The 16,876-nt window shown below is 42.4% G+C and overlaps 1 protein-coding gene across 2 annotated transcripts in view; it reads left to right on the top strand.

Annotated features, from left to right (window-relative positions):
- LOC122563748 (mitogen-activated protein kinase kinase kinase 5) overlaps nucleotides 1–16,876 on the top strand; it is a 172,836-nt gene that overhangs the window by 50,334 nt on the left and 105,626 nt on the right. For both annotated transcript variants that reach the window (XM_043717935.2, XM_043717937.2), the window contains 2 exons: nucleotides 1,398–1,504; nucleotides 7,411–7,581. In XM_043717935.2, the coding sequence (XP_043573870.2) occupies nucleotides 1,398–1,504; nucleotides 7,411–7,581 (278 nt within the window). The remainder of the gene's footprint in view (nucleotides 1–1,397; nucleotides 1,505–7,410; nucleotides 7,582–16,876) is intronic.

Raw genomic sequence — 16,876 nt, 5'->3', positions numbered from 1 at the left:
GATGCCAGACAGGTGAATTCCTCCTGTTTTTATTTCAAAGCTTCCTCACTTTTTTCATTGCAGTTCCGCAGATACAGTAAACCTCATGTGCATTCTCTCCAAGGTCTTGACACGCTTATGAGACTGTGGTGTGTGATGAAGATTCATGATATATTGCTGTTATTATCATTTGGAAACTTGAAGTGCGCAGAACTGTGACAGCTTTAAATTTGATTTGTATTTCTACATTGTGAGTGTGAAGAAAAGAAAGATATAATTAAAGCTTCATTTTTGAGTGACACTCAATTAGCTTAAGTTTTGTTTACAAACATCTAAATGACATCTTCAAGACCCTTGAGGTGAATAGTTCGGTGCATTAGAAGCAAGGGTAGAAATGGGTAAAGGATTATTGTTGTCTAGCAACAGGAGCCTGGAATCACAGAAATACAAAAGGTCAAGCAATGTATGTAACTTCAGTCAGACAGCAAAGATGCTGATAATTTCAGCCTCTAAAAAAGTCTTGAAAATGACCTGAGTAACTTAACAGAAAATGTCCATGATCAGAAAACTGCTAGAAACTGAGTGTTTGGAAAAGTATGTGTTTGTTCTGAAGACGTTTGAGGTCAGAAAGCTCCAGAAACCAATTACAGCCAGACCAACTAATAAAGATCTTTAAAGTGGAGACCGGGTGACCATAAGATTTTGCTGAAGATAGAAGGGTTGAATCTTCAGTTCTGATGCTTGTGGTAAAATTGTTTTAAATAGTTAAAGTTAAACAAAGAAGTGTGGATGAAGGAGATCTGAAACAAAAACAGAAATTGCTTGCAAAACTCAGCAGATCTGGCAGCACCTGTGGGGAGAAAGCAGAGTTAATGTTTTGAGTCCGGTGACTCTTCGTCAGAACTGAGAACTGGACTCGAAATGACAACTCGGCTTTCTTCTCTCAGAAGCTGTCAGATCTACTGAGTTTCTCCAGGAATTTCTGCTTTAAATAGCTATATAGTGTAAAATGGTTTTTTTCAAAATTTTGGTGTGCAGTAAGCTTCGATATTCAGGTGACGAAGGAGCAGCGCTTCAAATAAACCTGCTAGTCTATAACCTGGCGTTGTGTGACTTCTGACCTTGTCCAGCCCAGTCCAACACTGATAGCTCTACGTCATGGCTCCCAATTACTGACATTACAATTTAATGGGAGCAAGAAGAAGGGAAAGTTGTGGGTTAAGGAGAGCAGGAGAATAGAACTCAGAACACATTCAAATTCAATAATTCTTGAGTAATGGTCACACTAACTGAGCGTGCAGTCATGAAAGTGGTTTTCAATGTGAGCTGCTGTGAGCTAGTGAGAGACAATAATAATTAGCCCTTGCTGAGTAACAGTAATTGGGGAGTTTTGACTCTCTGCTATTTTCGTTTCAAAGGATCTCGATGCAACTATCAAACTGGTGGAAACTCTGCAGAAGCTGCCGACGTGTAATGTGGCAGAACTCCCGAATATCAAGTTTCATTACTGTTTTGCATTAAACAGGTAGGTGTCATATCGAGACGTGCTCATTGACACTTCCCTTTCCAAACTCTGTGACGACCCTGGAACAGCCTTGTGCTTGCATTTCCTCATGGGTAGCTCCACATGATCGCCCTCACCGAATATCATTCACCCCCTCTTTTATTCTCCGAGGAGGTGGCAGGATGCACGGTGAGGGGATGTGGGCATCTTTGTCTTTAGCTTCTTTGGAGGGCTCAGTGTTTAGCCCTCTCCTCTGCATCAGAAGATTTCAGATTTAAGCTTCAACAGAATACATAATGAAAGGAGGACTGTGTTTTCCGAGGAGTTATTTCACTAATGAGACCTTAACGTTTCTGTCCCCTTGGATATTTCCTGAAGGTCTTGGGCTCCCATTCTGACCCAGAGATGGAGAGTTCTCCCTGCTGTACTGGTCAACATTTATCTCTCACCCAGCATGAATGAAGTGAGCTGGTCATCATCACTTTGTGGGACTTTGCCACATTTTTCTAATTTATAACAGCATCTAGACTCCAAAAATGTTTTTAAAGCCAATAAGGTCACCTCATTCCTTTCACAGACGTTCAGGTACAGCAGGCAGTTAGGAAGTTCAGTAGTGTTCTACCTTCTGTTGCAAGGCTCTTGGAGTGAAGACATCTTGCCACAGTAATACAGGGCATTAGTCAGGTCCCACCTGGAGTGCAGTATGCAGTTTGGTCTTCGGACTGAAGGACATCTTGAGGAAGTGCCGTGGAGATCCTCTGAACTGATATCTGGGCTGTGAGGATTGTTCGATAAGGAGAGATTGAGTCCAGTCGGCCTGGAATTTAGAAAAATGAGAAGTGATCTCATTAGAGAACAAATAAAATTCTTCAAGTGATTGACCGGGTAGATTTGGAGAAAGTTTTCCTTTTTTTAGGGAATCTAGCTAATGGGTGACTGTCAGAGCATAAGCCATTTAGAACTGAGCTGAGGAGAAATTTCCTTGTTCTGGGCCAACAAACCTTTGGAATTCCCAACCTTTGAGAACTGTGGATGCTCAATCATTGAGTAGAGTCAAGACTGAGGATGTTTGACTATGGATTAAGTGATAAGAGAAAAGCTCTATAAGGTAGAGTTGAGCAGGAAGATCAGCCATGGTCTTATTGAATGGGGGAAGTGAGCTCAGTTGGTTAAATGAACAGCTTGTGTTCCTACAACTCACTCTTTCCCCTCAGTCTCTGGAAAGTTTGACATACGAAGTGATTTTCTGAGGGAAAAGGTAGCAGCATTTCCCAGGAATTGGAGGATTGTTGAGCAACTCTCTTAGCCACTCAGACGTTGGAGGCCAGGTCCACTGATGATCTATTGTGAGGCATATTGGAAAAAAGCACCAGGCTGTGACTCAACACGGATGTGCTTCATCTCTTCAACTATTCTCGGTAACTTCCTCTGCACTCTTACCAATGCATCTCACCCATTGAGGGTTTTAACAGCAGGTTGTCAATGAAGGTACTGGATGCGAGCTTAACCTTTTTGGCTACAGACTTGGTGAGGAAAACGTTGAAGGTTCATGGGGAAAGGCCTGGAAAGTGCAATGAATTAGGAACCATTTCCAAATATCTGACACAGATACGATGGGCTGAATGGTCTCCATCTGCACTTTATGATTCTATGATTTACCAGCAGTCGAGGTTAAATAGAGTCACAGTGATGCAGAGCACAGAATCAGACCTTTTAGTCCAACGCACCCATACTGGCCAGATATTCTAAATTAATCTAGTCCCATTTGCCCGCATTTGGCCCATATCCCTCCAAACCCTTCCTATTCATATAGGTAAAAACAATGACTGCAGATGCTGGAAACCAGATTCTGGATTAGTGGTGCTGGAAGAGCACAGCACTTCAGGCAGCATCCGAGGAGCAGTAAAATCGGCGTTTCGGGCAAAAGCCCTTCATCAGGAATAAAGGCAGAGAGCTTGAAGCGTGGAGAGATAAGCTAGAGGAGGGTGGGGGTGGGGAGAAAGTACATAGAGTACAATAGGTGAGTGGGGGAGGGGATGAAGGTGATAGGTTGGGGGGCGGGGGGAGGGGGCCCATCCAGATGCCTTTTAAATACTGCAACTGTACCAGCCTCCACCACTGCCTCTAGCAGCTCATTCCGTACATGTACCACCCTCTACGTAAAAAAGTTGCCCCTTAGGTCCCTTTTAAATCTTTCCCTTCTCACCTTAAACCTGCGCCCTCTCGTTTTGGACTCCCCTACCCCAGGGAAAAGACCTTGTTTATTTACCCTATCCATGCTCCTCATGATTCTATAAACTTCTATAAGGTCACCCCTCAGCGCCTGACTTTCTATCTTCAATGCATTATCTGATTGCTTGGAATCTTCCTCCCCTTTTGAGGGAATTTGCTTTGTGCAAATTGGTTGCTGTATTTCCTACATTACAACACTTCAAAAGTATGTCATTGGCTGTAAAACATTTTGGGTTGTGACACGTTGTGGAATATGCTTTATAAGTACAATTTCATTCTTGATATTACTGTCCCTGTTTCATGAATATTCATTGATGAATATAAAAGTGATGCTGCCCGCCATATATTTTGGTTTAAAATTATCAAATGGGACGTAATTTTGCCTCTGATTAACAAGTTCTAATTTTTTAGGATATTTTCACCAGCTCCTCCCCTGCTACATTTAGAATTAGTTTTTATTGTCAGGTGTACTCAAACACAGGGATACAGGAGTGCAGTGAAAAGTGTATAATGTCACTTTTCTAGCGCCGTTTTAGGTACAAAGATTCCTTGCCACAAACTCTTTAATATGGAAGAGGGCAAGTTGAGTGATTCTGAGGATAGTTTACGTCGTTCTAAAGCATGATTTAAATCTTTCAGTGCATCCAGGACTAGGAGCTCTCACTCTGAAATGAAGATCATTTCAGAGTGGAGTATGTAGCTTTAACAGCGTCATCAAAACACAGACAAACACAGCTGTACCTGTGCTTGTGATAGTTTATCAAAGCCCTTGAATTATTAGCATTGCTTCTCCTAGGGAGTTCTTGGATATAATGAAGCAAAATAGGTGGTCTGACAGGGCAAAAGGAGGTGTGAAAAATCAGCAGCAAGCCAGATGTAATAGAAGAGAGAAACTGATAGTGTTTACCGGTAAGAGCAAGAAAGGATGAATAGTTTGAACAGAGATATCCTTGCTGCTGAGAGAGGGAGTGGCAATGGGAAGGGAGGACAGACGGGGAGGCTGAGTGACAAGTCAGACTGAGAGGGAGGAAGTGGGAGGACAAGAAGGAAAGAATGGGGAAAGGGGCAGAGCAGGGAGTGAGTGAGCAAAATTGGAATGAGGAGAGAGAGAAAAACTTCTCTTTGAACGTTCTTGGAATTGTTTCCCTGTTCTGTTTAGTTGACTGCAGTAGACAATTTGTGACTTGACAAGCAATCAGATTTCACACTATTTAAATGTTAACATCCTTGGGTTGTCTATTTGTTTAAATAATTGCCAGGTTACTTTCAAATCAGATGTAAAAGTTTTGGGTGGGACTTGCTGCTGGGTGTAACTTGATCTCCCTCGCATTGCGGTTATTGACATGTGAAAAATGAAATAGTTACTGAATTATATCACAGTGGATTGAAGGATTGGAGAGGCTTGGTACTGGGAAATGGATATGACTTTCTCACTTTGAACATAACATTGTTGAAGTTAGAGCCCTTGGAGAATTTGTTGGCTCCAAAACATGGGAATATATCAATGTCATGGAGTGTGGATTCATCAAACTCATAGCAGATAGTAATTTACAGTTACAAGGAGATAAGTGAGATACTACTGTAGGGCTATTTAAGTCAAGGAAGTTTGAGATATGTGATAGAGGGTTTTAAAATAATGAAGGATTTGAGAAGGTGGATAGAGAAGATAACTTGGTTAAATATTGACTTAGCTAGACAGAGCTTGAAGCATGCTTGAGAAAAAGCTAGCACAAAGCTGATTCAGCAAGTGAGCAGAACATCTGAAACTCCTGTTTATATCTGTCAGCCAGGGCTCCCTGATTGGACCAGATTAGCAGCCCCAATCAGAGAACTCATATTCTGTGAGGTCTACCTGGCTGAGCTCGTTCCAGTCACTACAAGCTGCCTTTCCCCAGTTAATTATCCTTATTCTGGTTTGTTCAATGTCCTTTTCCACACACAGCTTAAACCTTACGGCCCCGTGATCACTGTACCCGAAAATGTTCTTCATTGAAACTTGATCTACCTGACTAACCTTATTTTCAAGGACCGAGTCTAAGGCCTGTTCCTCTTCCTCAATGGATTTTTAAAGTACTACTGTAGGAAATATTTCTGAGCCATCTCTAGGAAATCATCCTCCTCTCCGTCCTTTCCACTATTGCTATGTCAGTCAGTTTCTGAAAAATGTAAGTTATAATGACTTGATCATTCTTGTACCTCTGTAATCTCCTTGCAGATTTCATCCTCCACACCATTCCCACTAGTTGCTGGATGGTAGACTACATTGTGCAATGTAACTGCACATTTTTTGTTCCTGAATACAAGCCAATTTTATTTTGTCCTTTATCCCTCTGGAACATTCTTTATTGTCAGCAGTGAAACATCTCCTTAGTCAATACCTCCACCTGTCCTCCTGTTTCAGTTTCTGAAACATTTTGTAGCCACCCTGGCCTTCCTTGGGCCCTTCTGAAGTAGATGCTGCTGTGAGGGAGGAGACAAGTGGAGAGATCAGAGAAGTTGGGATTATTCTCCTTCGAGTTAGAGAGGTTTTGGTAGCAGTGTTCAGAGTAACGATATACAGGTCACCCCCGCATTTTGAAAGTTCGCTTTACACCACTTTGCTTGTTTGAAAGTCCTACATTAGTACCTGTTTTTGCTAACTTAAAGAAATCCGAAGAGGATTTTTGCTTTTATGAGAAAAGGAAAACCTTTTCCCAAATAAATTAATTCTTCTTCACTTTACCCCATTTCCGCTTACGAAAGGTTTCATAGGAAAGCTCTACTTTCAGATAGCGGGGGATACCTGTAGCCATAGGGTCATTATGGCACAGAAAGAGGCTATTCAGCCCATCACATTAATGTTGACTCCTGGTGGTTCTATTGGTTGGATTAGATTCCCTACAATGTGGAAACAGGCCCTTAAAACCAACAAGTCCACACTGACCCTCTGAAGAGTAACCCACCTAGACCCATTTCCCTCTGACGAATGCACCTAACACTACGGGCAATTTAGCATGGCCAATTCACTTGACCTGCACATCTTTGGATTGTGGGAGGAAACCAGAGCACCCGGAGGAAACCCACACAGACACAGGGAGAATTCCACACAGACAGTCGCCCAAAGCTGGAATCGAACCCGGGTCCCTGGCATGCGCAGAGCCACTGTGCTGCCCAGTCTTCCGCCGATGCTGATATCCCTGTAATTTTTTCCATGTGACCACAATTTCTTTTGCAGTTACTGTCTCTGTTTTAATTACCATCGTAAGCAGTGAGTTACAAAACTTTGTCACTCACTGTGTATAAAAAGAAAACTATTCCTCACATCTCCTGTGTATTTCTTGCCCAATTCTGTTCTTGCGCCATCAACTAATGAGCAGATTTTTATTTATTTCTTTCAACTATTTGTTATGTTGTCCATCTCCTGCAGATCTCCCCTCAAAATTCTTTGCACTGAAGAGAACAAAGCCAACTTCTTCCACACTAGTCCTGTAACTAAAATCCTACATTTTTGGAACCATTACCAAGAAATTGTTCCCTTTGGCAGGAGGATCAGTCACAGGGAGTGAGTCAAGTCAGAATTCTTTCAAAAGGCTGGTACAGAATCACTGGGCCAAATAGCCTCCTGGGCAAGGTCTGAAAGTAAAGCATGTATGGGGACACTAAGCACTGCTTTCACTGGTCAATCTTCTCTGACTGTGGAGGTATCCTTATGACAGGAGGAACCAACCTGGAGATCGGGAGAGAGCCCTATCAGTGATCCTGCCGGTGGTGATGACTGGGAAGCAGATCTCATCTGATCTTTACTGCCTGTGTGGGCGCATATATAAGGATATCTTCATCAGCTCCGACTTCACGGACTATGAGAGTCGAGACAAGTCTTGTTACTGGTAAGGAGCAGCTTGCTTTGGTCACTGTTGCTTGAGTAAATACACCGGGATTGGTGAGACCTTCAATGCTTTATTTAGAAAGGAAGGTCTTACCCTTTATAGAAGATTTTCATTCTAGGTCACTGCCAACTCTGTAGCCAGTCGTCTGGCTCAGGCAGCAAGCTAAAGACTTGACTTCTGACCCTGTCCCAGCATATTGCAGAGTTGTACTTTCAAACAGTAGCATTGTGTTTACATTACTAGGTCAGTGACCAACAATCTGGAGACACAAGTTCAAATCTCACCATGGCGACTGGAGAATTTAAATTTAGCTCATAAATAAATACAGGAGCATAAGCTAATAAAGGTGACAAAAACAAATTCAGACCACATAGATAAGGTGATTAGCCAAGGTATTTTTCACAGGGTGGGGTGGTGAGAGGGAATAAATTTAAAAAAAGACCCAAGGGCAATCTTTTCACACAGAGGGTGGCACATGTATGGAATGAGGAAGTGGTGGTGGCTGGTACAATTACATTTAAAAGGTACATGAATAGGAAGGGTTTAGAGGGATGTGGGCTAAATGCTGACAAATGGGATAGATCAGTTTAGGATACCTGGCTGATGTGGACGAGTTGAACTGAAGGGTGTGTTTCCATGCTGTACAACTCAATGACTCTAAACGAATAACCCCTAGATTCCACGCTTGTTATTTTCAAAGTAATAATTCTTGTAAAGATCTATTTGGTTCAATAGTTTATTTTAGGAAAGGAAAATTGGTTTCCTTACGTGCTGTTATTCATACAGGGAATGATCAGTATTTGGAATGGACTTCAAGCTGAGTAGTTGTTGTTGTCAAATCTCTGGATTCTTTTAAAGTGCTCATACAGTATTGGAGGGAGTGCTGTGTTGTTCTGGAATTGCTAAATTAAGGTGGATGGAGTGTTTTTCCTCTTCTGGTGACCTGTTGGGGATTCCCACACATTTTGGGAAATTCTAATTTCACTGTGAAGAGCTAAAAGAAAATTCACATATCTTCTGTTTTCCTGAGCACAGTTTGAACTCTGCTGCTATTGAGTAACATTGAGAAATCCTCCAACTTAAGGCTGCTGTTAATGCAAATTACATGCAAACTATTATATAATAGCAGAGTGATAGCGGGATAATATATGAGCCAGAGGCTTTTACAAGCTCTTTATCTGTAATATAGGAGTTACATAAAGTGTTAAAATGGCTAGGGCAAAGTGGTATGGTTTTATAAAAAATTGTTGACCATAATTGGAACAACTTTCAGCTGGAGAGGCTAAAACTCAGGGATTTAGTTTATTTGGGGAGGAAACCGTGACAGAGAAGCTGAATACTGGAAGTTAAGCCCAGCTCCTGTTCTGTTAATTGCTGCAGTTAAAGGCAGTACTGTTACAGTTTTAAGTTCTATTCTGTTGATCTAAATATAAACTAAAGCCTGTTCACCATCTACAAACCACAAACCAGGAATGTGATCGAATACTCCCCAGCTGTCTGGATGAGTGCATCTGACAGCACTCAGAAAAACTCAGTATCATCTGAAACTGTTAGCCTGATTGGCACCACATCAATAAACATTCACTCTGTCCACCACCACAGCAATATTTGTGACAGACTGCAGCAACTCACCAAGTCTCCAAGTCACTGAACCTTCCAAACCTGTGACCTATAGCACCTCAAAAGAGCGGTGGCAATCAGGGGAAGTACTGACAGGTTTCAAAGAACAAAGAAAATTTACAGGCCCTCCAAGCCTGAGCCGATCCAAATTCACCATCTAAACCTGTCGCCCAATTCCTAAGCATCTGCATCCCACTGCTCCCCACCTACTCATGCATCTGTCCAGACGCATCTTAAATGAATCTACCGTGCCTGCCTCTACTACCTCTGCTGGCAACACGTTCCAGGCACCTACCACCCTCTGTGTAAAGTACTTGCCACTTGTATCCCCCTTAAACCTTTCACCTCTCATCTTGAAAGTATGATCTCTCGTTCACCCTGGGAAAAAGCTTATCTTTATCTAGCCTGTCCATACCCTTCATGAGGATCCCCCCTCAATCTCCTTTTTTCTAGTGAAAACAAACCTAACCTAGTCAACCTCTCTTCATAGTCAGCACCTTCCATACCAGGCAACATCCTCGTAAACCTTCTCTGCACCCTCTCCAAAGCGTCCACATCCTTTTGGTAATGTTGCGACCAGAACTGTACACAGTATTCTAAATGTGGCCGAACCAATGTCTTGTACAATTTTAACATGACCTGCCAGCTCTTTTACTCAATACCCCGTCCGATGAAGACAAGCATATCAAATGCCTTCTTGACCACTCTATCCACCTGTGCAGCCACCTTCAGGGTACAATGAACCTGAACTCCCAGATCTCTCTGCTCATCAACTTTTCCCAAGGCCCTTTCGTTCACTGTATAATTTGCTCAAGAATTAGACTTCCCAAAATGCATCACCTCACATTTGTCTGGATTGAACTCTATCTGTCACTTCTCTGCCCAACTCTCCAGTCTATTTATATTCTCCTGTATTCTTTGACAGTCCCTTATGCTTTCTGCTACTCCACCAATCTTCATGTCATCTGCAAACTTGCTGATCGTACCAACAGTGCCCTCTTCTAGATCATTTATGTATATCACAAACAACAGTGGCCCCAACACTGACCCCTGTGGAACATCACTGGTCACCTTTCTCCATTTCGAGAAACTCCATTCAACTACGACTCTCTGTCTCCTGTTGCTCAACCAGTTCTTTATCCACCTAGCTCGAACACCCTGCATACCATGTGACTTCACTTTCTCTATTCGTTTACCATAGGGAACCTTATCAAACACTTTACTAAAGTCCATGTATATGACACCAACAGCCCTTCCTTCATCTATCAACTTGGTCACTTCCTCAAATAACTCTATTAAGTTGGTAAGGTACGATCTCCTTAGCACAAAACCATGTTGCCTATCACTGATAAGCCCATTCTTTTCCAAATATAAATAGATTTTATCCCTCAGTACCTTCTCCAGGAACTTTCCCACCAGTGACGTCAGGCTCACTGGTCTGTAGTTACCCGGAATATCCCTGCTACCCTTCTTGTACAGGGGGACAACATGAGCAACCCTCCAGTCCTCTGGCATCTCATCTGTGTTGAAGGATGCTACAATGATATCTGTCAGGGCCCCAGCTATTTCCTCTCTCGCCTCCCTCAGCAACCTAGGATAGATCCCATCTGGTCCTGGGGATTTGCCCACCTTAATAACCTCTAGCCTACCCAACACATCTTCCCTACTTATGTCAACATGATCAAGAGTAATCAAACTTCTATCTCTAATCTCAACATTCATCATGTCCCTCTCCTCAGTGAACACTAGTGCAAAGTAATTATTCAGAATCTCACCCATTCTCTCAGGTTCGAAACACAGCCTTCCTTTATTATCCTTTAGCGGACCAATCCTTTCTCTAGTTACCCGCTTGCTTCTTATATAAGAATAAAATGCTTTGGGATTCTTCTTAATTCTGCTCGCTAAAGCTATTTCATGACCCCTTTTAGCCCACTTGATTCCTCTTTCAAGACTGGTCTTACTCTTCCGATATTCCTCCAGGGCCTGTTCTGTTCTTAGCTGCCTGGACCTTATGTACGCTTCCCTTTTCATTTTTGAGATGTCCCAAATGCTGCACTACAATGGCCACAGCTACCAAGAGGAGTTTTATTGAGAGCAGCAACTCAATGGTTTGGGGTGTGGTGGGCAGTCCGGAATCCATCCAGACCACTCCTCCTTGTCACCCTTAGGCAATCCCTACCTCTTCCCCAGTTCTAGGTCCTCCAGCACTCAGTGGATGGACATGTCCTAACCCGGAGCCAGACTCCAGGAGACTTTAGCTGTAGACAATGGTTCCGTTAGTGAGAGAGCATGCATGAGTTTGTTATTTGTAAATTTCGATCATATTATTTGCAAATTTAATTTTAGCCTGTCTCATGTTTTCTTAAAGAAAAAGAACTGTATTGCAATGTTTTTACCTCCCCTCTTTGCTAATGTGAGAGAGACAGGGTCGTAAATTGTGTAAATTTACAAAACGCTTGTGCAGCCGCACTTGGAATATTATGTAAAGTTCTGGTTGCCCCATTACAGGAAGGATGTGGAAGCATTGGAAAAGGTGCCGAGGAGATTCACCAGGATGTTACCTGGTCTGGAGGGAAGGTCTTATGAGAAAAAGCTGAGAGACTTGGGTCTGTTCTCATTGGAAAGAGGAAGGCTAAGAGGGGATTTGTTAGAGACACACAAGATGATCAGAGGATTAGATAGGGTAGACAGTGAAAGTCTTTTTCCTAGGATGATGATGTCAGCTTGTACGAGGGGGCATAGCTACAAATTGAGGGGTGATAGATTTAAGACAGATGTCAGAGGCAAGTTCTTTACTCAGAGGGTGGTAAGGGCGTGGAATGCCCTACCTGCCAATGCCATTTACTCAGCCACATTAGGGAGATTTAAACAATCCTTGGATAAGCACATGGATGATGATGGGATAGTGTAGGGGGATGGGCTGAGATGAGTTCACAGGTTGGTGCAACATCGAGGGCCGAAGGGCCTGTTCTGCGCTGTATTGTTTTATGTTCTATGTTCTAAAGCAGGTTGTATTTACCATTTTTCAGCTCAGTGTGACATCTGTGTAATGTTATCACAGTTTTCCTACACCTGGCAGCTCTGATAAAAGGCTGCCGACCTGGTTAACTCTGTCCACAGAGGCCAACAGACCTGCTGAGTATTTTCAGCACTTTCTGCTTTTACTCCAGATTTCCGCAACCTGTTCTGCTTTGTTTCAGTGTTTGATTTACGACTGCTTCAATAAATTTCACTCTGCCTACTGTGAAGAGTTGGCTGTGGATGCTGCGCTGACAGTCTGCTTGCATGTCATAAATTTAGAAGGCACAGTATCAATTTTATGACAGCTCTGTTTCGCCAGAGTCTTGAGGGGTTGCCTGCTCTTGCAGAACAGTGCAAAGGAGCCAAACTGGAAATGCCGGAAAGAGGAAGTCAAAATAAAAGCCAAAAATGGTGCAAGTACACGGCAAGTCAGCCAGTGGTAGGATCTGGAAAAGAGGCTTATATTTCACACAATTCTTTCTCAAGGATGAACAGCTTTTCCAGAATTGGATCCCTTTTGGGTAGGGCTGTGGTGACAGATAGCCTTCACCTGACCCTGCCTGCTTGTTGCACCCCATGCCGTCCCTCACCCATTCCCCCTCTCTAATTCCCTCAGCCATCTTTGATTGATTGAATATAAGCCATAACCTGCGGATACTCTGCTCAAGGAATTCAATTGAGCTGCTCTGAGCATGTCAGGAACCTTTCTTGTTTAGCATGTCATCAGAAACCACAAGATTGAATTACTGGCTTTAGCCGAAACAATGCAAGCTGTTATCCGACTATTGCCATTAGCTGTGGGAAGATTGCCTGAAGGAGTGCAACTAGAGGTCACCTTACCACTACTGGTTTGTTCTCCAACATCCCTGCTCACTATATTCCTCCTCCTCCTCCTGAAGAAGCTGAAACCTACTGCCCTGTGGCTCCAAAGTTGCTGGAGTTACCACGTAAAGCTAAGAATGAACTTGCGTTTGTATAGCGTCTTTCACCACCCTGGCACATCCCAAAGTGAATTCCAGAAGGTGAAGTACTTTTTGGAGCAAAGTCACTATTAAAAAGGAGGAAACGTGGCCACAAATTTATGGACAGCAAGCACCCACAAATAGCAATGTAATAATGACCAGAATATCTGTGTTTATGGTAATGTTAGTTGAGTGGCAATTATTGGGCAGGGCATTATGGAGAACTGAGCAGCTCCTCTGTTAAATAGTGCCATTGTCTGGTTGTTATGCCCACCTGAGAGGGCTGACAGGATCTCTGTTTCATGTCTCATCTATAGACTGCGCCTCTGACAGTGTGGCAGTCTCGAGTACCAACGTAGATTGTGCGCAGGTTTCTGGTGTGAAAACTCAATCCATAACCTCATAACAGAATGGCAGTGCCACCAATGAACTACAGCTGGCAAGAGTACTATCAGAGATTTCCAGTCATGAACCTGTTTTATGATTGTGGCTCACCATGGAAATGACCAGGCTCTAGTCAGTATGTTACTGCATTTAAATATACAGGATATACAGCAGACTTCTTAATCCATTCAGTGCAACCAATCTTCAGACATAAACATTTCAATGGAAGCAGCTTCATTTTAATGCATAAGGGGCAGTTCCAAATAAGCAGCGAAACAATCTTTATTAACTTTATCCAATGGCAAGGTGTAACATATTGGAACATTGCTTCCAGATTTAAATGTTCACTTGGCCATTTTCCCCGAATGCAATGGTTTCGTAACTAGAAAAAATTGTGTGTAATTTTTAGTTATATATACACTTTTTAATTGCTTTATAATGTTACATTCCTTGAGATTAGTCTTTAATTCCTGAAACCTCCCGGAGAGCTGGGAATCTGACCCATAATCTCTTGGTACCTTTTATTTGCTTAATTTTCTGGAGTTCCTCTGGTCCTAAGTGGGAGAGTTACCAGCAACAGTTCATAGGCCCTGGGCCATTTCAGTTATTTCCACTTTAGACCAAGTGCCAGTCCTGTGCTCTTTTCCAATCTGGCAGAACCAGGAAATAAGGATCAGCTGTCTATCCATCACACACACACACACACACACACAACGTGATGCCCTCAATCTTTTATTGCCAGCGTTGGTGAAAGGCATCCAACTTAATCCTTAACCCTAAAGAAACTGTCAGTGAGAGGACACAAGGTGTGCAAAGCTGCAGCATTGTCATTGCTTGTCAGAAACTATGTTTTCTTTATTGCATAAATGTAGGGGTTTAAAATCATGATTAGATTAGATTCCCTACAGTGTGGAAACAGGTCCTTCAGCCCAACAAGTCCACACCGATCCTCCGGAGAGTAACTCAACGAGACCCATTGCCCTCTGACTAAAGCACTCGTCACTACAGGCAATTGATACTGACCAATTCACCTGACCTGCACATCTTTGGACTGTGGGAGGAAACCAGAGCACCCAGAGGAAACCCACACAGACACGGGGAGAATGTGCAAACTCCACACAGACAGTCACCCAAGGATGAAATTGAACCTGGGTCCCTGGTGCTGTGAGGCAGCTGTGCTAACCACTGAGCCACCGTGCATATTTTCATGGTGATTTGGGGAAGGGTTAGGGGAGATGTCAGAGGTAGGTTCTTTACTCAGAGAGTGGTGGGAGTGTGGAATGCATTGCAAGTGGTGGTAGTAGAGTCAGATACATTCGGGACTCTTGGATAGGCACATGGATGATAGTGCAATGAAACATGTATAGGTTAGTCTAAGCTCAAACTAGGATAAAAGGCCAGCACAACATTGAGGACCGAAGCGCAGTACTGTGCTGTGCTATTCTATGTTCTATGTAGTTTCCTTACTGTGCTCTGCTGCCCTCTGTCACTGAGGTGATCTGTTGTCACTTGCTGCATTCAGATCTTTTTCAACCAGTTTGCAATGTTGTTTTGGTCTTTTGAAATGGAGTTTGAGTGCAGACACTGGGTGAAATGCAAAGGGACAGGCAGGCTCTCATTTGTTTAATAGTTGCTGCTACTTGCAGTGCATAGCTATTGAAGAATTGGGCCCCTTGTTCTGTTATCTGACCTGGGAGTGTTTTGATACTGACACCGGCTATGAAAGACTGAAAAACGATATCGTTGCCAGCTACTATGATAAAAACAAAAATTGAAGTTACTCTTTGCATCTTTCTGAAGAAGAGTCATATTCAACTCAAAATCGTTTCTCTCACCACCTATGCTGCTGAGTTTCTCCAGCTCTTTGTTTCAGATTTCCAGCATCTGCAGGTTTTTTTGCTGATCTACCCCCACCCTCCTGTTTTGAACAACTAGCCCTTAAACTCTTTAAAGAGCTTGTTAATACTGTGGCAGATGATGATGAAGCCCACATTAATGCGGTGTGATGTTGTTTCTAATGTTATTTGTTAGGTGAAGACAAGCGTATTTTTTGTGTAATTCCTAAAGAGGCAGAACCTTTTTAAAAAGGTTTACTATCTAGAATAGGCAGGATAAGTACAGAACATTGAGTCCAGTGTTTACTTGCAAAACATTGATTTGAATGACGGACTTTGTAATCTGTTAATGATAGTGTGGCTCTGCTCCGAACCAATGTTGAAATAATGGCTTCATTCCAACGTGCCTGTGTAAAATGTTGCTCCCTTCCGCAGACCCGAGCCTTCATTTTATCTTGTTGATTTTGCAGCATGCACATTTAAAGCCAAGAGATACTTGCATTTATGTAGTACCTTTCACAAATTTGGAACATACCAGAGCACTTACAGCCAGTGAGGTACATCAGATTGTAATATTAGAAATGTAAGAGAGACTAGGCCATTTGGCCTCTCAAGCCATTGTCATTCAATATGATTATGGCTGATTTAACTGTGGCTTTAAGTTCACTTGTTGATCAGCACGTCCATAATCCTTGACTCCAAATTGTGCATCAAAAATGTCTAATTCAGCCTTGAATGACCCAGCCTCTACCACTCTCTGGGAGAGAGAATTCCAAAGGTTATTAACACTCCAAGGGCAGAATTTTATCTTTAGCTCCATCTTCAATGACAGATCATTTATTGTTGAATTCCATATCCTAATTGCAAATTCACCACAAGGGCAAACAGCCTCTTCGTGTTCGCCCTATCAAACCCCTCATTAACGTGGGTCCTAAAGTGACTTCTGTCAAAACTCTACCCCTTGGAATGAACTCTTTTATACCCTGGAATTAGATGGTAAATGCAAATTTCAATCTTTTGTGATTTTTTTTCATTGATTTATTCTTTTACTGACTCTCAAATGGAAACTATTTTTTAAAATCACAAAAAATACCTGTTCTTAAATCACAAAGTTTATGTTTGATGTGCATACAAAGGTTACTAGCATATATTATTTCACCTTTTTAGGGATTTTTCTTTAAGTTTTTTGAATTAGTTCATCAGATCTTATCTCAGTGGAATACTTGCCAGTCTTCCTTCTGAAAATGTCTGGAGTATACATGATCATAGAATCTCGTCTGCACAACGAGTTATTTTTACTGTGATTTCCAAATTGCCTGATTCTTTTGTTAAATGTGGACTGCAGATTGCAGGAGGCATGGAGTCTACAAACAGCCTGAAAACAGGGTTTGGTGCAGTACAGTCTTATCCTTCCCATTTGTCTTCTCCCTCAGTGCTTCCTGCTATTAATCTAGTGGCTATCTTGTGAGTGGT

The sequence above is a fragment of the Chiloscyllium plagiosum genome, unplaced genomic scaffold (genome assembly GCF_037043375.1).
Source record: "Chiloscyllium plagiosum isolate Xiang-an unplaced genomic scaffold, Cpla_swu_hap1 HiC_scaffold_30, whole genome shotgun sequence".
Taxonomy (NCBI): Eukaryota; Metazoa; Chordata; class Chondrichthyes; order Orectolobiformes; family Hemiscylliidae; genus Chiloscyllium; species Chiloscyllium plagiosum.
Note: the sequence above shows the minus strand (reverse complement) of the source record. Positions and strands in the feature narration are given on the sequence as shown.